Source organism: Pseudoliparis swirei, chromosome 17 (genome assembly GCF_029220125.1).
Source record: "Pseudoliparis swirei isolate HS2019 ecotype Mariana Trench chromosome 17, NWPU_hadal_v1, whole genome shotgun sequence".
NCBI lineage: Eukaryota > Metazoa > Chordata > Actinopteri > Perciformes > Liparidae > Pseudoliparis > Pseudoliparis swirei.
Genome location: NC_079404.1, coordinates 13,001,420 through 13,018,574, shown reverse-complemented (window position 1 = coordinate 13,018,574; position 17,155 = coordinate 13,001,420). Strand labels below are relative to the sequence as shown.

Here is a 17,155-nt window from a genome sequence, read left to right as displayed (position 1 = left end):
CAAAGCTCGGCTTCCTCACCTGTATTGCCCCTCCTCCTCCTTCACTTGGCAGGTTCCTCCATTGGCACATGGGTTACTCACACAGGCATCCAGAGCTGTCTCACAGTTCTTGCCCTGAGACAGGGAAAGACAAATCATATTTATAAAATTAGAATAATTCATATACATTTTTATTTTTGCTATATATTATTATATTACTTCAAGCCCCTGCAACACATGGAGGATATTCGCAGATTGGTGGAAGCATTGTGTAGCTCTGACCTTGAATCCTGGAGGACAGCTGCACCTGTAGATCTCCATTGTGTCGCTGTGACAAATGCCGTGGTTCAGACAGGGACTGGACAGACAGGGGTTACACTTGGCCAGCACGGTCATGTCCACATCACCTGAGAAATACCAGGTCGTTAAGAAGTTAATAGTGGTGTTTATATTATGTATCCGTGGCCATCACAATAACTCACCTATACATTCAAACTTCTTAGCAGGTGTGGTGAGCAGCAATTTGCCCTCCATGCCCGGTGGGCCAGCACAACGGGCGATGCCGGGCTCTTTGTAGCTGGTCTTCACCCAGTCAGATAACCAGCGGAGGCGACAGTCACAGTGCAAGGGGTTGGCACCAATTGCCCTGATGAGTAGATCAATGGTTTCATGATTTAGGGCGGCTTTGTTATACTTTTCACCCTCCTTTAGTTCAGGAACAAACTCTGCCATCCCCTGTAATACACTCGGTCACCAGCAGGTGTCTCTGCAGCCTTACGTAAATCAAACCAGCTTAACTTTGTGTACTATAGATATAAACACCACGTTTTGCTCAAAGAATAAAGAAGATTCAAAGTTGAATGCTCAATGGCACTTTGTGCATACATCATATGGAGAAGGGCTTCTCAATTATAGACAAAGGTGCAAACAGAAGGCCCTCGTAACCACTTCTGTCATGGTGGTCGTGAATCAATGCTGCCCTGTCCTTCTGCTGTATGCACAAACACTCCTGAATCGATGCTGTTCCATGACGGTGGAACACAGCTCATCTTTCAGGGCCGGCCAATAGCTGACACCTGACATCTGCTGACATGAAGGCCACTTGACTGTGACTGTGGATCAATGGATCAATGGCTGCCCTCCATCCTTTCCTTCACCCTGTTTTCCTGCAGCCTTGACCGCTGTACAGCCATCCACAACATGTCTTTGTTTAGTCCTCTCGATCCCCCTTCGACATATCCAACTCTGACACTGATAGAAGTATTGATCGGTGACTGTCAATGGATGATGTGAATATCGAGGGAACGCTGCAAAGATACGAAACTATGATACTGTGAGACTGTAGTTTTACACATGTCCACGAGTACATGCACAACCACACTGGGCCTACATGCCTCACACTAAATTACAGACGTAAATAAACAAACCAAAACAAACACAAATGTCCACAGACCATGGATAATCTGTTTGCATTTCAGTAAATGTGTGTGTGTGTGTGTGTGTGTTTCGGTGATGTGACAGGGAGATGAGACAGTACAGGGGTCTCTGTGTGTTACTTCAACCACAGGACTGCAGTTGATTAAGGGAGGGCTTGGCTCATGTGAAGCCCACCAAAGAGGACTACAGACAGGCCACTGTGAACCACGCTCTCCGGATGTCTGACCAGACCTCCTCTGTGTTTTAACGTGTGTATAGGTGTGTGTGCATGTGTGTGTGCCTACATGTGTAAGTGAGTGGTAAGTGCAGACAGTATCACATAGGCTGCCATTGGGGCATACAGTCGTGTGTGTGTATGTGTCTCTGTGAGTGTGTCTGTGTGTGTGTGTGTGTGTGTGTTACTACTTACAAGTGGGACAGTGAGGCCACATCGGTGAAGATGCCATCAGGAAGCTCTGAGATTTCGTTGCCATGGAGAGACCTGAGGGGTGATCGAGGAAGGAGATGAAAAATGATGACCATAAACATCCATCAAAAGAAAAAAATACAATTTTGTGTAATTTCTATGTCGTATTATTAGAGCTGAAATGATTAGACAATTCATTGATTAGTTTATTGACAGAAAATGTCAAATGTACTATTTAGATTATTTCAAAACTTCAAAAAGATTTTTATGATTGAATATCTTTTGGATTTTGCACTGTTGGTCAGACAAAACCACCTACAGGAAAATGTCATCTTGGGGAAATGTAATCGGAGACTGTAAATAGCGTTTTACAGTTTTCTGAGAATGAATTGTTGCTGTCCTACAGACAAAAATGTGTTTTCAGACAGCTAGAATGACAAACAGTAAATGTGTTGAGGGATATTTCTGTGTTGTGTTGTGTTTGTATTTGTAGTCAATCCATATGCAGCTGGCAGAGATGTGAGGTCCATAAGTATGTGAATGACTGGTGTCAGGTTTCCATATGTCTGGCTGGCAGGACCAACACGCGTCCAGAAGGAGGGAGGGAACGTCGTTGCACCACATGCAGGGCCGTGAAAAACATGAGTGTCATTGTGTGTGCAGGTATATTAATGTGGTTGCATTTTGAGGCATATGCATGTTTATATGTCATGTATCAATGTGTATGTGCTTATAAACTCTTTCATATGACCTGTTTCTTTGGTTTTCTCTAAACACTATCAAGGGGGACAAGCCAACATGGCTTAATGGCTAAATGACTGATGGCTGCTGTAATCCGCAGGGTCATTACCACCTCCAGCCCTCAGCTGACCGCATGCTAATGTTACCACAACTCCGTCTGCAGCACCAATACATGATGCATCTGCTCTCTATGCCTGGATAATTGGAACTAATGTATGAGCATCCTTTAAAAACCCACTTCCTTTTTGTTTGTTTGATCTGTACATTATTACTAAGCTGTTGACGAATCAGGCGAAAGGACACAGACAGCGAAGCTGGTCAATGTACGAAAGCGACCATATACCATTGCACGATCTGAGACAACAAGTTAATTGGCCTGTGTGCAGGGGGGATGCTTATTAGTGTAGAGTGAGTAGTTAGGTAGTGGGAGTTAGGATACTGAGGGCATGAAGCCAGCCGCGTTGTGCCAACGAGGCAGCGATCTCACGGGAGAAAGGAGCCAGGGAGTCTCCAGGAAGAAACCTGATCCGCTCTCCTGCGAACGTTCTCTCTGTCTAACCTTTTGTGATTTTATTTTCTGCAGCTGTAAATCATTACACCACTCCATATGTCAAACCTATCTCTAGTTTGGCTCATTCCTGAGAATGGAATTGCATTTGATGCTTCCGGACAGGTAAAATAATGTTTTACAATGTACAGATGTTCACAATGTTCACATCGGCTTGTTTACCTGCAACCATGTTATTAAGGAGATGTGAGGGTGTGAGTCCTCTGAGCTACATGTTTTGAGCATCATGTAATACTGGCAGTTAGTCACAGCACCGCATCCAAGAAGGATTAATTTCATTCTTTGCATGCATTAACTAATTTTTTTCAGCTCTCTTCATTTATTACACTCTTTCATATCACTTTCTTTTGTCACAGCTTCCCACCCAAGACCTAGTGAACCACACCCTAGAGCGGCTCACCCACCTCACACCTAATACCCAGCAGGCCAATTAGCAGCTTAATAATCTGCAGCTCAAACCACAACTATTGCACACACATACATGCACCCACGCACACACATGCACACACACACCCAACCACACCACACCCATGCCAGGCTCAGACCCCTGGTCTGTTTGAAGCCATGAGCGTTAATGATTCTTCTCCTCTTTACTGCTCCGTGAAGCCAGAGGTGCAGCTTTATAAAGGCTTTGGCACCTCGGTGTGTGTGAGCACGCACGAGTGCGTCCCGTTCGTAGCCGGCTTTGGCATCTCGCTGTGGTTTTCTATGAAGCTTCCAACTTTAAACTTTGAACCCGGTTGAAACTATTAAATAGAGCTCATTGCTTTGCTGTGAAAAAAGAAAAGAAAAGCCGTGGCACAAATTGACATTTAATGGGAGGCTTATGATTGATCACAGCAGCAATAAAGACATCAAAGTGTTCTGCTTTATTTGGACTCCCATTTGACTGAGACAATAAGGTAGTCCAGACAGTCTGTGCATATATATATGCATGTGTGTGTGCGTCTGTTTGTGTGTATGTCTGAGCTTATATAGTACTGAGTCTATGTGGTGTGTGTGCGTGAGGCGTGTGGTGTTTCGGGGAGGGCCTCACATGGCGTCTAGCACACTTGCAATATTTTAAAAGTGAAGTTGGCGTGAGTGAGTAAGAGCAGAAGAGACTGACGCCGCTTCATTAGAGATCAAAGCGCCGCGCCCGGCCGAGCAAGGCGGCATCAGCTAATGATGGCCGAGCTTCACTCTCATTCCACGCTGAAAGGGCTCCGACGCTTTGTGCCTCGTAATGAACGCGCTCGGGTCGAATCCTGCTGTAAAAAGAGGCTTTGTTGAAGCTTTGTTGTCAGTAGTAAAAAGCGTGCCTGCTATGAGCACACATGGCCGATAAGTTCGACGCCCACACACATACCGAGGGGCACCAAGCCAGTAGATGACAAACATATAAGCTATGCATTCAGACACACACACATAAACACACACACACATATAGATGCATATATAATCTCATAAGGAGTGTGGCTGGGCCTGGTCTCTGTTTCTCCTTCGCGGAACCAAACTGTACATTTGAGTCAAAGCGTGAGGCCTCCGGCTGCTGTTTCATTGGATGCAGGTCCAACGATTGGTTTTGGTTTCGTCATTTATCTGTCGAACATATTTATATTATACATCTCAGTTATTTAGCAGACTGATCCAACTACGGGGAGCCCATGGTCACTGAGAGTGCACAATCAAAGACTTCATAACTTCACAAAAGCCCGGAGGCAAAGTCAAAACCATTACGGTTAGCCGGGCAAACGTTCGCCGGTAATCAGTGTCAGAGTGATTCTGTACAGCGGGCTGTGGGGGCGCGTGTTTGGCCCTGACGGTGAGGCGGTGATGAGTTCAGGGCGTTTGGAGGTGAACTGGCGGGCTGCGAAGATGCCTAAAGATGAGGTGTGGGCAGGAGTAGGAAATGGAGCGACGCTGCTGGCTGCCATTTAAACAGAGTAAATAGGTCGGAGGTTGTGAGAGTGTGAGCGTGTGTGTGAATTCATACGCTGTCATAACTGTGTTTCAGTCCTCTGGAGTCAATAAAAGATTCTCAGCATCTGCTGCGTCGCTTCTGCAGTCAGTGAACGCTGCAAAATATCCTTTAATGACTCACTTGATCTGACAGTGAGTTTTATCTTGTTTCAGAACGATGCTTTCAACAGAACTCGTCTCCAGATGCTGTTTTGAGAATTGTCCTGATATTATGTGACAGAGAAAGGCTCGTACGTTTGATTTGCCTAACATCTCGCTCATACCACTGGCAGGATACCTTGTATTAAAAAGGAGATTTTAACCTTAGACCGAAGATGAACACACACTTATGTCTGCATGCATTTGGAATATAAAAATGAACTCACAGCAGTCGGAGAGAGTGCAGTCCACTGAAGGCCATTTTGGGGATACAACGCAGGGAGTTGTAGCTCAGGATTCTGCAATGTTAAAATAATTACAGATACATCCATATCCAATTCATCTGTTTTCATCCTCCTGTCTGAGACTGGTTCACTTACAGAGTTGTGAGTTGGCTCATGTTAGCGAAGGACGAGTTGGTCAGAGAGGTGATCTTGTTGTTGCTCAGGTCTCTGAAAGTACAGTGTAAACGGCATAAGTTCACTGTGTTGATCTGCACAGGGACACAAGGGAGGCAGAAAGACAGAAAACAGAAACACACTTACACCAGCTGCAGGTGTTTGAAGGTGGATAGTTCCTTTGGCACAACAGTGAACTGGTTTCCATCCAGATACCTGGACAAAGAGACACACACTGTCCCATTGAGACCAAGACATGGGACGCTGAGATGGCTTTACAGTGAAGGTGCTACAGCAGGTGTTGAGTTATTTGATCAAACATACTTTTACTGAGCAGTTTGGAACAAAGAAACAGAATAAAAGAGGAAAAATGCAATGACAAGTCTAGAAACTCCCACTCCATCATCCAAAATGTAATCTACATTTTCATTCACTGACATATTAACATTTGTATCACATAAAATGTGAAATATTGAGGACTCCTTATGCAGTAAGGTTTTAGTGAAAAGGCATGTGTCTGGGATATAGTGAACATAAGACTGGATAAATGAGACTTGGATTATACTTCACTAGAGTTGTGCTTTGTAAACGGATGTTTTATATAATGTTGCTGTTGAATGCGGCCCCTGTTTACATTAGTTCATCAAGGCTTTCACAGTAGAGGCATGCAAGGAAAACGTTATCTGCAGGGATACAAGGTAACAAGGTGAGTAATTGATATCCAAATAGAATTATATCAAGCTGGTTAGGTGCAGGCCTGTGGAGGTTGTTGCAGGACATCACACTTTTTACACAGAGCACTTTTTCCCCACGCTCTTGTGGCAAAATAATCTCATGTTACACCAAACAGTTGATTGTTTTGTCTTTCTATTACTCTTTTTTCAGATGTTTTGACTCAACATTGTGTCTCATGCATGGAGGTCAGTCGTAATCCAGACACACACTGGTTGTATATAACTTCTACTGGGACTGCATGACTGGGAAAAGATGGCAAACGCATTACAGTCGGTGGCATTTTTGTGAAATCTCAGCGTTTCCTGAACGTGACCATGCACACTAATGTATGAAGTGACTGAGGTACACATGCTTGTATGTGCGTTCATGCATGTGTGTGTTAACATACTGATGTATTTACAAGCCACCACAGTTGACACCGTGCCTGCAGGGATACAAGCAACCTGCTGACTGCCAGCACAAAGTGCTACTAGGGGGCTGGCACCTTGATAAATGGCTGCTTTAGGGTCCTGGTGCCTCTGAGCAGGGCTACAGGGGCTTTCTCCTGCTATTGTTGGGGACTGTACTCAGAGCGGGAAGGGCTGTTAGTGGGGCCTTTGGGTTGAGAGGTAATGATAGGTAATGATGGTGCAGAGGACACTTGGGATAATGATGGAGTAGAAAACTCTCCAGATGACTAGATGAAAGCCCAGAACAGGGCACACCTGGTCACACCTGCTGGGACAATGACAGGCCTTAAGGCTTTCACAGCGTGCGTGGTTGTGTGTGTGTGTGTGTGTGTGTGTGTGTGTGTGTGTGTTAGTCTGAACCACTTGAAGCAGTATTGGAAAGTTCCAGACCTATTCCATTCCCTCCCCTTTCCATTGAAAACTGCTCATTAAAATGTCCTCTTGCTCCCTATGCTCCTGTGGACAGGCTTTTGGCCTTCACACAAATATGCGTGCTCACGCACAAGCACACACACACACACACACACACACACACACACACTGATCCCTGGCTCTGAGTGTGAGAGTGACATCAGTGCTCGAGCCCTGAGGGCTGCAGGGAACTCAGAAGAAGAATGTTTGAGAGCATAACTGTAGGGTGTATTGACTCATTTCCTCTTCTCTAAATGATGATGTTTTCTGTGCCTCTATTGTTTTCTCCAACTCTTATCTCTTTTGTACCTCATAAGCTACCTCTCTACCATTTAAAATCACTTTTGGTGTCCTTTCTAGACATGACTCCAACAAAGCCCGACAAAAGAATAATTATACCTGAAACGATGATAAAATGATAAGATACACATGCAATCGGCAAAATTAATGACAATAAACTCACAGTTCAGTCACGTTTCTGGGAATGCCTTTGGGCAGTGTGTGGAGGTGCTTGTTACTACAGCGCATCACAGTCTCGAGGCAGGTGCACTCACTGGGACACTGGGGTCTGGGCACACAGCTTGACGGTTCCTCTTGGCCTGAAAAAACAGAGGAGTTAGAGGGGAGTCAGCCACAAGAGAGGAAGAGAAAGGAGTAATGATCAGGAGGGTAGGAAAGACAAGGAGGACAGCGAAAAGAAGATATTTGAGTTGAAAGAATACTTGGACAATGCCAACCTAAAGGCAAAGCAGAGCCAGAGCGGCACACTCCTTCAAACTGATGGCGAGGCATTGAGACAATGAAAAAACAGGAAGAGACAAATGTGAAAAGTAAAATAGGACAAAGTGAGAGAGAAGCCTCGGTAATGTGATATTGACCAGCGAGAGCAAAGAATGGAAGCTGCCAGAAGCCTGAAGACAAGTCTGGCATTCATTCAGGTGCAAATGGGCTGACTGGTCAATAAGGCAAACAGGTCAATAGCTCCACTCAGCTCGCCATCGACCAGCAGCTTAGGAGCAATCTATTCCGTAAACAAAAGAGTCGCACAATGGCGGCCATTATTTAAAATGAGCTCAGACACTTTAAGCGGCTCTTTTTCATTATATATTGTGGAGCAGAGTGCAACGTTAAAATCTCCATCAGTCAGACCCAGATGGGGCAGTTACACACAGTGGAGGTCATCTACGATCTCGAAAATGCGTGACTCCTTTCAGAGAGACAGATCACTTCATTTAAAGTGGAGAAGCTGGAAGAAATGTCCAGGTCTCAATAAGTACACACAGAAAGAGACTTGAATCACGAGAGGCGGTTAGTTGTGTGTCTTGGCACCACCTACCCTCCTCACAGCGGAAGTCAGGCAGGGCCACATCCTGCAGAGGAATCTCCTTCAGGAAGGCGGGACGCTGGCAGCGAGGGTTACCGGTCACGATCTTCCTACTCCTCAGCCAATCGCCAAGCCAGCCCAGCCGGCAGTCACAGTTGAAGGAGTTGGCCAAGAGGTTACTGGGAGAAAGTGAGCGTAAGAAAAGTTGTGAGAGCATTGAAACATAAACATTCATGATTTAAAGTCGGCGTGTGTGTATGCCAGGGTCTCACAGGGTGGAGAGTGTCTGCAGAGTGTCGAAGGCTCCGGGAGTGATTGTGGTCAGCTGGTTGTCGTACAGAGACAGCAGGCGAACATTGTGCAGCCCGGTGAAACTGTCGTTGTGGATGCAACTGATCTTATTGTTTCTCAGCATCCTTAGGAGGAAAGAAATTAAACCCAGAGGCATTAGAATGAAAAAATATCTTTAATTTCTGAAATTCAAGCCTGACTGCCTGACTGTGACTGTATGTGTTTTTGCATCACTCACAGCATACGCAGGCCCTCTAGGCCACGGAACATCCCACTTCGGACCGAGTCGATGTGATTGGCCGTGAGGTGAAGCTCGTTGACGGTCGATGCGCCTTCAAATGACCCATCCTCAATCTCTGTGATCTTGTTGTTGCTAAGGTTACTGTGGGGGGAAACAGCATGTAAGAGGAGGAAATCACTATTTGGAGTATGAATGCTGAAAGGGAAAGTGAACAAATAGAATAAATCAGCAACTTACATTTTCTTCAGTTCGGAAAGACTCTTGAAAACTCCAGTTGCCTCCAAAGCAGTGATGTCATTGTTGTTAAGGCGGCTTCAGAGAAAGTTTAAAAAGACAACTTTGTATTGAAAACTAATTCAAGGATTTGTCTCATGACTTATTATAATGCAATCTATGCTCACTCTGACTTTTCCTATATTAAACAGTGTAGAATAATATGTGTTCCTGTTTCCTTACAGTTCACTGGTGGATGTGGGGATGTGCTCAGGGATCTTGGTCAGCTTCAGGTTGGAGCAGTCCACAACATTTGACTCACAGCGGCATTTAGGAGGACACACTGGATCACTGTTACAGACATTATTCAGATGGGTGTCCTCTGTGCCTGGAAAGGAGAAAATGTAAACAGACACAATGATATCAACCTCTGTCCTATGTCAACATATGCGCCTCCCCTTTCCACGATGCTCTTAATCACACAACCACTCCCTCCATATTCCAGTAGGGTATCCTGTTGTCACCTAAAAGGCAACCGTACCCAACTAATCTTAAACCTTGGGCACACTCAGGAACATCCTGCAGCTTTTCTTACATTCGGAGGAGAGAGGTGAATGGGTGAGGGTGAGCTGTTTTAAAGAGGCGATAGAGTGGAAGCAGTGGGGTGAAAAGAACAGTGGAAAGAGAGATTCAGATATATGCCAAAGAAGATTTGGATGGCCAGCTTCAGTGAAGCAGAACTGACGAGAAAGAACTCAGGAAGCGTGCATAGACAGGTGGAGTCAAAGGAGAGGAGAGGGAGGAAACAGAAAACAGGATCAAACTAGAACGGGCACTCGGTAGAGTGCATACCTTCGCCGCAGCCACTTTTTTGGTACCTTTTCATGACCTTGACCTTTGACCCGATCGATCCCAAAATCAAATCAAATGGTCCCTGCATAATAACCAATCATCCCACCAAATGTCATGCGATTCGGTTTAATACTTTTTGAGTTTTGCGAATAACACACAAACACACACACACACACATACAAATAAATACACAGCGATCAAAACAAAACCTTCCGCATTCTCAGAATGCGAAGGTAATGAGGGATTTAAATGCATGAAGGGAGGAAAAAGTGAGAGAGATGAGAGAGAATGAAAGGTGAGTGGCAGAGGAGACGTCTGTCCTGATAGAGGAAGTGCAGGAACACGTCCCGCACTCCTCGCGCTGCTGCCTCACTCTTGCTCTTCCTCTGTCTATGAAGTTACGTGCCAACAAGCGTGCTGCCAGTTACATCACGGCTGCTCAATAATGGAGCAGCACTGGTAGCCACTTAGGAGACGGTATGCACGTGTCTGTGAATGTGTGTGTTGTGTCTGTGTATGCATGTGCGTGTCAGTAATGCGTGTGCGTATGTTCCGTTGAGCGAGAACAGCCCAGCGTTTTATCGTTAGGATATCCTCTTGCGTCCAGTTCTTTTTTTTGCGTGCTCACATCGGTGCACCTCTCCGCCGCCTGGGGTTTGGAGATGACGTCAGTGGGATGCCGTGTGCATCCAAACCACAATCATGAGCAGGAAAACCTCAAACAACGAGACAAAATCCTACCGTTAAGTCTAAAAATGTGTCTGAATGAACATTGACATTTAAAACCATAGCCTAAACCCAAAAACCTTATTGTTGACTTCATTAGTAATACAGAAAAGACTTCCCCATGCCGTTCGTGGAAAGACTTCATCCGAATGCGTGTCACTTCTGAGATTGGCTCATTGGAGATATATAGACAGACATGCAGGCCATTAAGGAACTTTCCCTCGTCAGGCCAGACAACAGGAAAAGGCATTTCCTGCTCCAGAGGAAGCAATGAAAGCACAGCACAGTGCTTTGATCTTGAGGATGTGGAGGAGCCGGGGGAGATTCGGGAGCCTGAGTCATCGTCACACGTGCGTGGTGGCGACACTTTTACTGTCAGCATATTTAAACGAAACTAAAGAAAACAGAGGAGAGGGTTGAGGTTGTTCCCTCTCCGAGGCGCAACGTGACTCATCGCTGGAGTTGTACAAGTTCTCATAATTCCCTGCAGCTTGGTTCCTCATTATCAATGTGTTATGACATTCCTGTGCTGTCTGTGGTTGTGTGAGATGAGTGCATGTATTCATGTATTGTGTAGTGTGGAGGCTTTTATTGTTATCATTCGAGGAGGGTGACATTTTCATTCATCACATTTGGCTTTGAACTTCTTTCGGCGGACATAGTACTCCCGTTTGTTTTCAGAGCTCAATTTAAGCTCAGCACACAAAGACACATTAATTGAGACACACACACACATCCCCCCCCACCCCCCCACCCACACACACACACACGCACAGGCACACGCACGCACATACACTTTGACACACATCATTGCTCCTCCTAGTTATTTTCTTGGAAGTGCTCTTGTTAAGCGGTCCGGAAACATCCGCTGATAGGAATCTGGGTCCTCTGGTGGGCTTTATTTTCTTTAGCCTTTACTGATAGAAAGGACACACTTTCCTTCCTCTCTCTGTCCTTCTTTCCCTCCCTCCTTTTCTGCCCCTCTTGGTGAGTGACTGTCTGTGCTCATGCCAAAGCAAAGAACCACTTCCTTTTGACTATCTGCTGAGACTGTTCAGGAAAACAGAGCTGAGGAAAAACAGACGCTCTCACACATATATCTCAATAAGATGCACACAGGGGTCGTCAGTCATAGGCCCAATTAGCCATTCTCATATGTGTAAACCTTAATAGCCACTACCACCAGCACATAACTTTCGAATCATCTTATACTTTAATTTTACAACTGAGGTATTCTCATAGTTTTAGCCGTTGTAAGAACAGAAATTTCCCCACTGTGGGACTAATAAAGGATTATCTTATCTCATCTTAACTTATGGATACAAACACATTAGTGAGTGGACCAGAGCTGTTGGTAATAATCTCTCATTGCGCAGGAAATTAGTGTGCATGTTACTATGGAAAGTATAATCGGTGAACGTTGAAGTAGGAAGTCGTTCTCTAAACTGTGATAAAAGAAAACAAGATGTTTGTGGTGTATGTTTGGAAAATGTATGTAATTGTGCACTGCAACTTAAGACAACTTGATTGTGTCAGAGATGACTCTAGCGTTGTACAACAAGCAGAACAGTTCTTCCATTATCTTTCCTTTCCGTTAAAGAAGAAAAGAAAAAGTTATGGAGTATGCGCTACCAGAGCTGTATTGAAGATTATGGCCGAGCAAGACTATCTTTCTTGCCAAAGAAAAAGAAAAGAGACTGAGAGGATAGAAAAATAGGAGAAAAAAAGAAGATTCTCTCTAAACAGCAGGAAGAGAATGCTGCAAGAAAAGGTTCTGTAGAAAGAGTTGAAAGAGAGCTTGGTTTAGAGGAGCTAAAAAGAGGGCTTCAAGTCTACGAAGTCCATAAAGTGAGAGCTGCCAGGTTCGCAAAGCAAATTGACCAGTGAATCTGTGTTTCAGGACCCTCAAAAAGTGTGTGCCAAAACGACACAGGAGAGCTTGTTAAAGTCGATTCTATCACGCAGCATGGAACGTGCTCAAGCGCGTTACGAGAGCCTTTTTGATGATTGAGGCCTTCCGAGACAAACTCAAAATTAGCTCGGGAAAAAGTGACCCCCTAAGAAGATGTGGACTTTCTACGTAGTTGGAGAGTTTAAAGGTTCTTATGAGCGATTGAGAACCAAAAACTAACTGCCAAACTACCCGAACCGGGCCACACAATACCAAATGGAACACAGAGAAATAGTCACATCGTGTTATGTAAGAAAAAGTCATCCCACATGCCTACCGAAGATCGCTCAAAACAACCATGGTCAAAATGTACAATTGTACTCTGTAAAGACTCAAAGACCTACAAATAAGAGGATATTCTCTCCAAATCCCTGCTAATGACACACACCAAACAACAGAGACCGCTAAAGCATGGCAACACATTGCGCCAAAAATTGGTGTAAATTTGGTCTGCTCATGGATACAATTGCCCACAAGCCCTAATGCCTAAAGAAGTCGGGGAAGAGGAAGAAACCAACCTTGAAAAGAAAACCGAGGGTTTGAGTATCGTAGTTATGGTGACCCGCAAGAGTGCGAATTGGAGTAAGTCACCCATCATTGTAAGGAAAGCTTTTGACTAAACTGAGAGATGAATGCCCTTACCTCAAAAAAGACAAACCAAATCTACCGAATAATAAGTCATGTTTATTCAGTAAAAGGTTTGGTTGGAAAAGCTCAAGAGAGACCAGAAATACTGTGGATACCCACCCTCACAAACCTGGGGAGATACGAGTGGTCTTTGGGTTTTGCAGAAGGGCGATCGCTAATATGTGTGATGTTGAGGGATGTTCCATCAGTTTCATGTAGGCGGAAGACCCAAAAAATCAGTGAAAATTAGCAAGAGCACAGGTGTACCCTAGGTGATCTGAATGCCTGTGTTTCTTTCCCTGTCTGACTTACACTACCGTTCAAAAGTTTGGGGTCACTTAGAAATATCATTATTTTTCAAAGAAAAGCACTGTTTTTTCAATAAAGATAACATTAATAAAAAATACACACTATACATTGTTAATGTGGTAAATGACTATTCTAGGTGGAAACGTCTGGTTTCTAATGAAATATCTCCAGAGGTGTATAGAGGCCCATTTCCATCAACTATCACTCCAGTGTTCTAATGGTACATTGTGTTTGCTAATCGCCTTAGAAGACTAATGTCTGATTAGAAAACCCTTGTGCAATTATGTTAGCACAGCTGAAAACAGTTATGCTGGTGATATAAGCTATACAACTGGCCTTCCTTTGAGCTTGAAGTTTGAAGAACAAAATTAATACTTCAAATATTAATCATTATTTCTAACCTTGTCAATGTCTTGACTATATTTTCTATTCAATTTTCAATTCATTTGATAAATAAAAGTGAGTTTTCATGGAAGACACAAAATTGTCTGGATGACCCCAAACTTTTGAACGGTAGTGTATATCGAGCAACGTCCCCATGTTCCCAGCTCTCAGCAATTTATATGGCAAATAAAATGTATATTATTACAAAAAGAAATAATGGCAAAACGACCAAAAATGTGACCCAGGGTGAAATAAAGTGAAATTATCCTCTAACCTGGGGGTAAGTGTTATTCAATTGAACAGTACGTAATGGAAAGAATGATGCAGCTACATGGTGGAAGGATAATTAAAGAAAGGAGGAAGACAATGATAGGTGGAAACAGTTACAAGCACTCACCTGGGATGAAGTACTGCTCTTTGGCTGTGATGGAAAAAAGAAAGAGGGACGGATGTCAGTGAGACAAGTCTGACCTGCATAGCTGTGGTGTTGCTATGCTTCAGAACAGTCATATATAAAAGCTTATATATGGCGACACGTGACTCAAAGTATATGACATTCAAACAGCGGAGCCCAGGACTGTCCATGTGTATGGTATTGTGAAGGAACTGTGAACGGTGTTAAAAGGTGATCAATATCTGTCTGTTGCTAAAGAAGAGCGACATGGAGGAGAGAGGGAGACAGTGAGAAAGGAAAAATAAATAAAAAAGAAAAAGAGGAGAAAAGAAAGAGGAAAACACATGGACTCCCTTCTTCAGCAGATCTAGCCAAACAAATGAGGCTATAAAGAAGTGTGAAACCTCAGCAGTGCAGCTTGCCAGACAGAGTAGCACAGTGCGTAAACACGATGGTGGGCAGAGGGTGGAGGGAATGGGGATGGTGAGGCTAGGCTAGTGCAGAGGAGAGAGGGGATGAGGCTGTGTGAAGGAAACATGAGCCTGGCATGGAGGCTGAGATTGGCAGAGGGCCACATATGGCCAGGTGATGTCAGCTCACTGCGGTTTGAATATGAAACCTGTCTCACAATGTGGTAATGTTGAGGGGACAGGGAGAAGGGGGGACAGGGAGAAAAAGAGAACGATCCCTCTCTCCTTGGCCCCAAGTTCATCTGGGTATATTGATTGAGGGGCACCAGCCCAGCAAATAATAGGCTGAACCAAACTTTTTTTTCCAGGAATGATCACTAATTAGAAGTTTTATGAGGTAGAGGTAACAATGCAGAGATAATAGGCACCCCCAGAGGGGAGAGAGAGAAAAGGTAAGAGTAGAATGGCAAGAGACAAGTGCAAATCAAACAACAAAGCGCGAGAGAGCCGAGAGCGAGATAAGAGGGAGACGTTTGGAGCCACCGGCCTACCGGAGCAGCGGAACTTCTTGCTCTTGATCTGTCCAATGCGTTTGTTTGCGAGTCGGCGAGGGCTGGCACAGCGGGCGCCGCTGGTCTCGATGGGGTTGGCGCGCAGGTAGTCTGCCAGCCACTTCAGATTACAGTCACAAATAAATGGGTTCTGGGCCAGGTGACTGGAGAACAGAGAGGGAGGGTTGGAAGGATGGGGAAATGAGATAAGGAGAAGAAAGGTAAGAAAGAATGAGAGAGGAAAAAAGAAACATGAAAACTGATGGGATAAAGGTCAACAAGAAGCATTACAAGTAGTATATTTAAACATCCTAACCATAGTCAGGTAGTGTAAGAAAATGCCATTATTTACTGATTGACTTAAAGAAATGGCTTTACATTTTGAATAATACCCATTTTGACTTTTTATGTATAGTGAGAAAGTTGATACTCTCTTGACTGTTTTGTAAAAATGAAGCTACGGCAAACAGCTGGTTGCATAAAGACAGGAAACTGCTAGCCTGGCTTTTTCTGTCAGTAACTTATTTAATGTTGTCAAAAATTGTACTCACAAACAAACACAATTAGTTAATTAAGTTCTTCTTTTTTTAAATTTTTCCATATACTTTTTTTCCTTCATATGAATGGTATTATATAATGCAATAATTTGATATATTGTAACACTCAGTTAACCTTATGCTAATTTTAGAGGCAGTGGTTTGTGCTGCTGGTGAATAATATTCTGTTATACAGAGGAATGTTTCCCGTATATCAGGGGTGCTCAATACGCCGGTCGATCGCGGCGACCTGCCAGTCGATCGCCAGCGGCGATTGTTTGGTATTCATGACATAAAAATATAGCCCCCCCCTGTCACTTTCTCTATAGCGTCACATACAGCAGAGTACGTCATTTTCTGTGTCGTAGTGTTAAGTTAACTCTGCCCTGCCGTCTCGCGCCGCGGCGCGCTCCCCACACCGGTTTGCGCGCGCATCGACGAGCAGAAAAAACCCCTCAGCCCCCCTCCGTCAACAACGCTTCTCGCTCGCGTGCACACGCACTAGCCCCCCCCGTCGGTCGATCGCCTTGACTTGGTCACATAATAAGTAGCTCGCATGCTGAAAAAGTGTGAGCACCCCTGCCGTATATGGTCTATAAATGGGGTTGACAAAAGATTAGAAATCCCTCTCAGTATAATACAAATAAATGTAACACAAAGCCAGACTAAGCATCCAAAGTTACCATACAATTGAATCAATATCTCTCTGTGCTGTCGTGGGACAAGACTTCATCTGTATTTGTACCCATTCTCCAGAATGTAGGCAAAACAGGAAGCTCATTTTAGACTGAGAGCCTCAAACTCAGTGTCCTATGCGCACGTGTGTGTGTGTGTGTGTGTGTGTGTGTGTGTGTGTGTGTGTGTGTGTGTGTGTGTGTGTGTGTGTGTGTGTGTGTGTGTGTGTGCGTGTGTGGGGAGCCAAGAGACAGCGTTATCCATCTTCTTCACATGGATGATAATGTCATGTAATGTGTATCAGACATGAAAAGCACACGGTGTGAGGTCTGTATTAATAACAGCGTGCGATGTGCCCTGTTTATCAGAACACTAAAAAACATTCATCGAGAATGAATTGGTGCCGTCTGGTCCACATTGGAGGAAAGAGTGGCTGTTTGTGATCTA

At 44.4% G+C, this 17,155-nt stretch overlaps 1 protein-coding gene across 2 annotated transcripts in view; it reads right to left on the bottom strand.

Annotated features, from left to right (window-relative positions):
* Nucleotides 1-17,155, bottom strand: part of slit1a (slit homolog 1a (Drosophila)) — an 87,472-nt gene that overhangs the window by 6,527 nt on the left and 63,790 nt on the right. For both annotated transcript variants that reach the window (XM_056435347.1, XM_056435348.1), the window contains exons 14-28: nucleotides 15,498-15,661; nucleotides 14,540-14,563; nucleotides 9,537-9,681; nucleotides 9,318-9,392; nucleotides 9,078-9,221; nucleotides 8,821-8,964; nucleotides 8,561-8,727; nucleotides 7,688-7,823; nucleotides 5,777-5,845; nucleotides 5,612-5,683; nucleotides 5,459-5,530; nucleotides 1,826-1,897; nucleotides 462-625; nucleotides 262-386; nucleotides 20-114 (exon numbers count right to left, since the gene is read on the bottom strand). In XM_056435347.1, coding sequence (XP_056291322.1) covers nucleotides 20-114; nucleotides 262-386; nucleotides 462-625; nucleotides 1,826-1,897; nucleotides 5,459-5,530; nucleotides 5,612-5,683; nucleotides 5,777-5,845; nucleotides 7,688-7,823; nucleotides 8,561-8,727; nucleotides 8,821-8,964; nucleotides 9,078-9,221; nucleotides 9,318-9,392; nucleotides 9,537-9,681; nucleotides 14,540-14,563; nucleotides 15,498-15,661 — 1,668 coding nt within the window. The remainder of the gene's footprint in view (nucleotides 1-19; nucleotides 115-261; nucleotides 387-461; nucleotides 626-1,825; nucleotides 1,898-5,458; nucleotides 5,531-5,611; nucleotides 5,684-5,776; nucleotides 5,846-7,687; nucleotides 7,824-8,560; nucleotides 8,728-8,820; nucleotides 8,965-9,077; nucleotides 9,222-9,317; nucleotides 9,393-9,536; nucleotides 9,682-14,539; nucleotides 14,564-15,497; nucleotides 15,662-17,155) is intronic.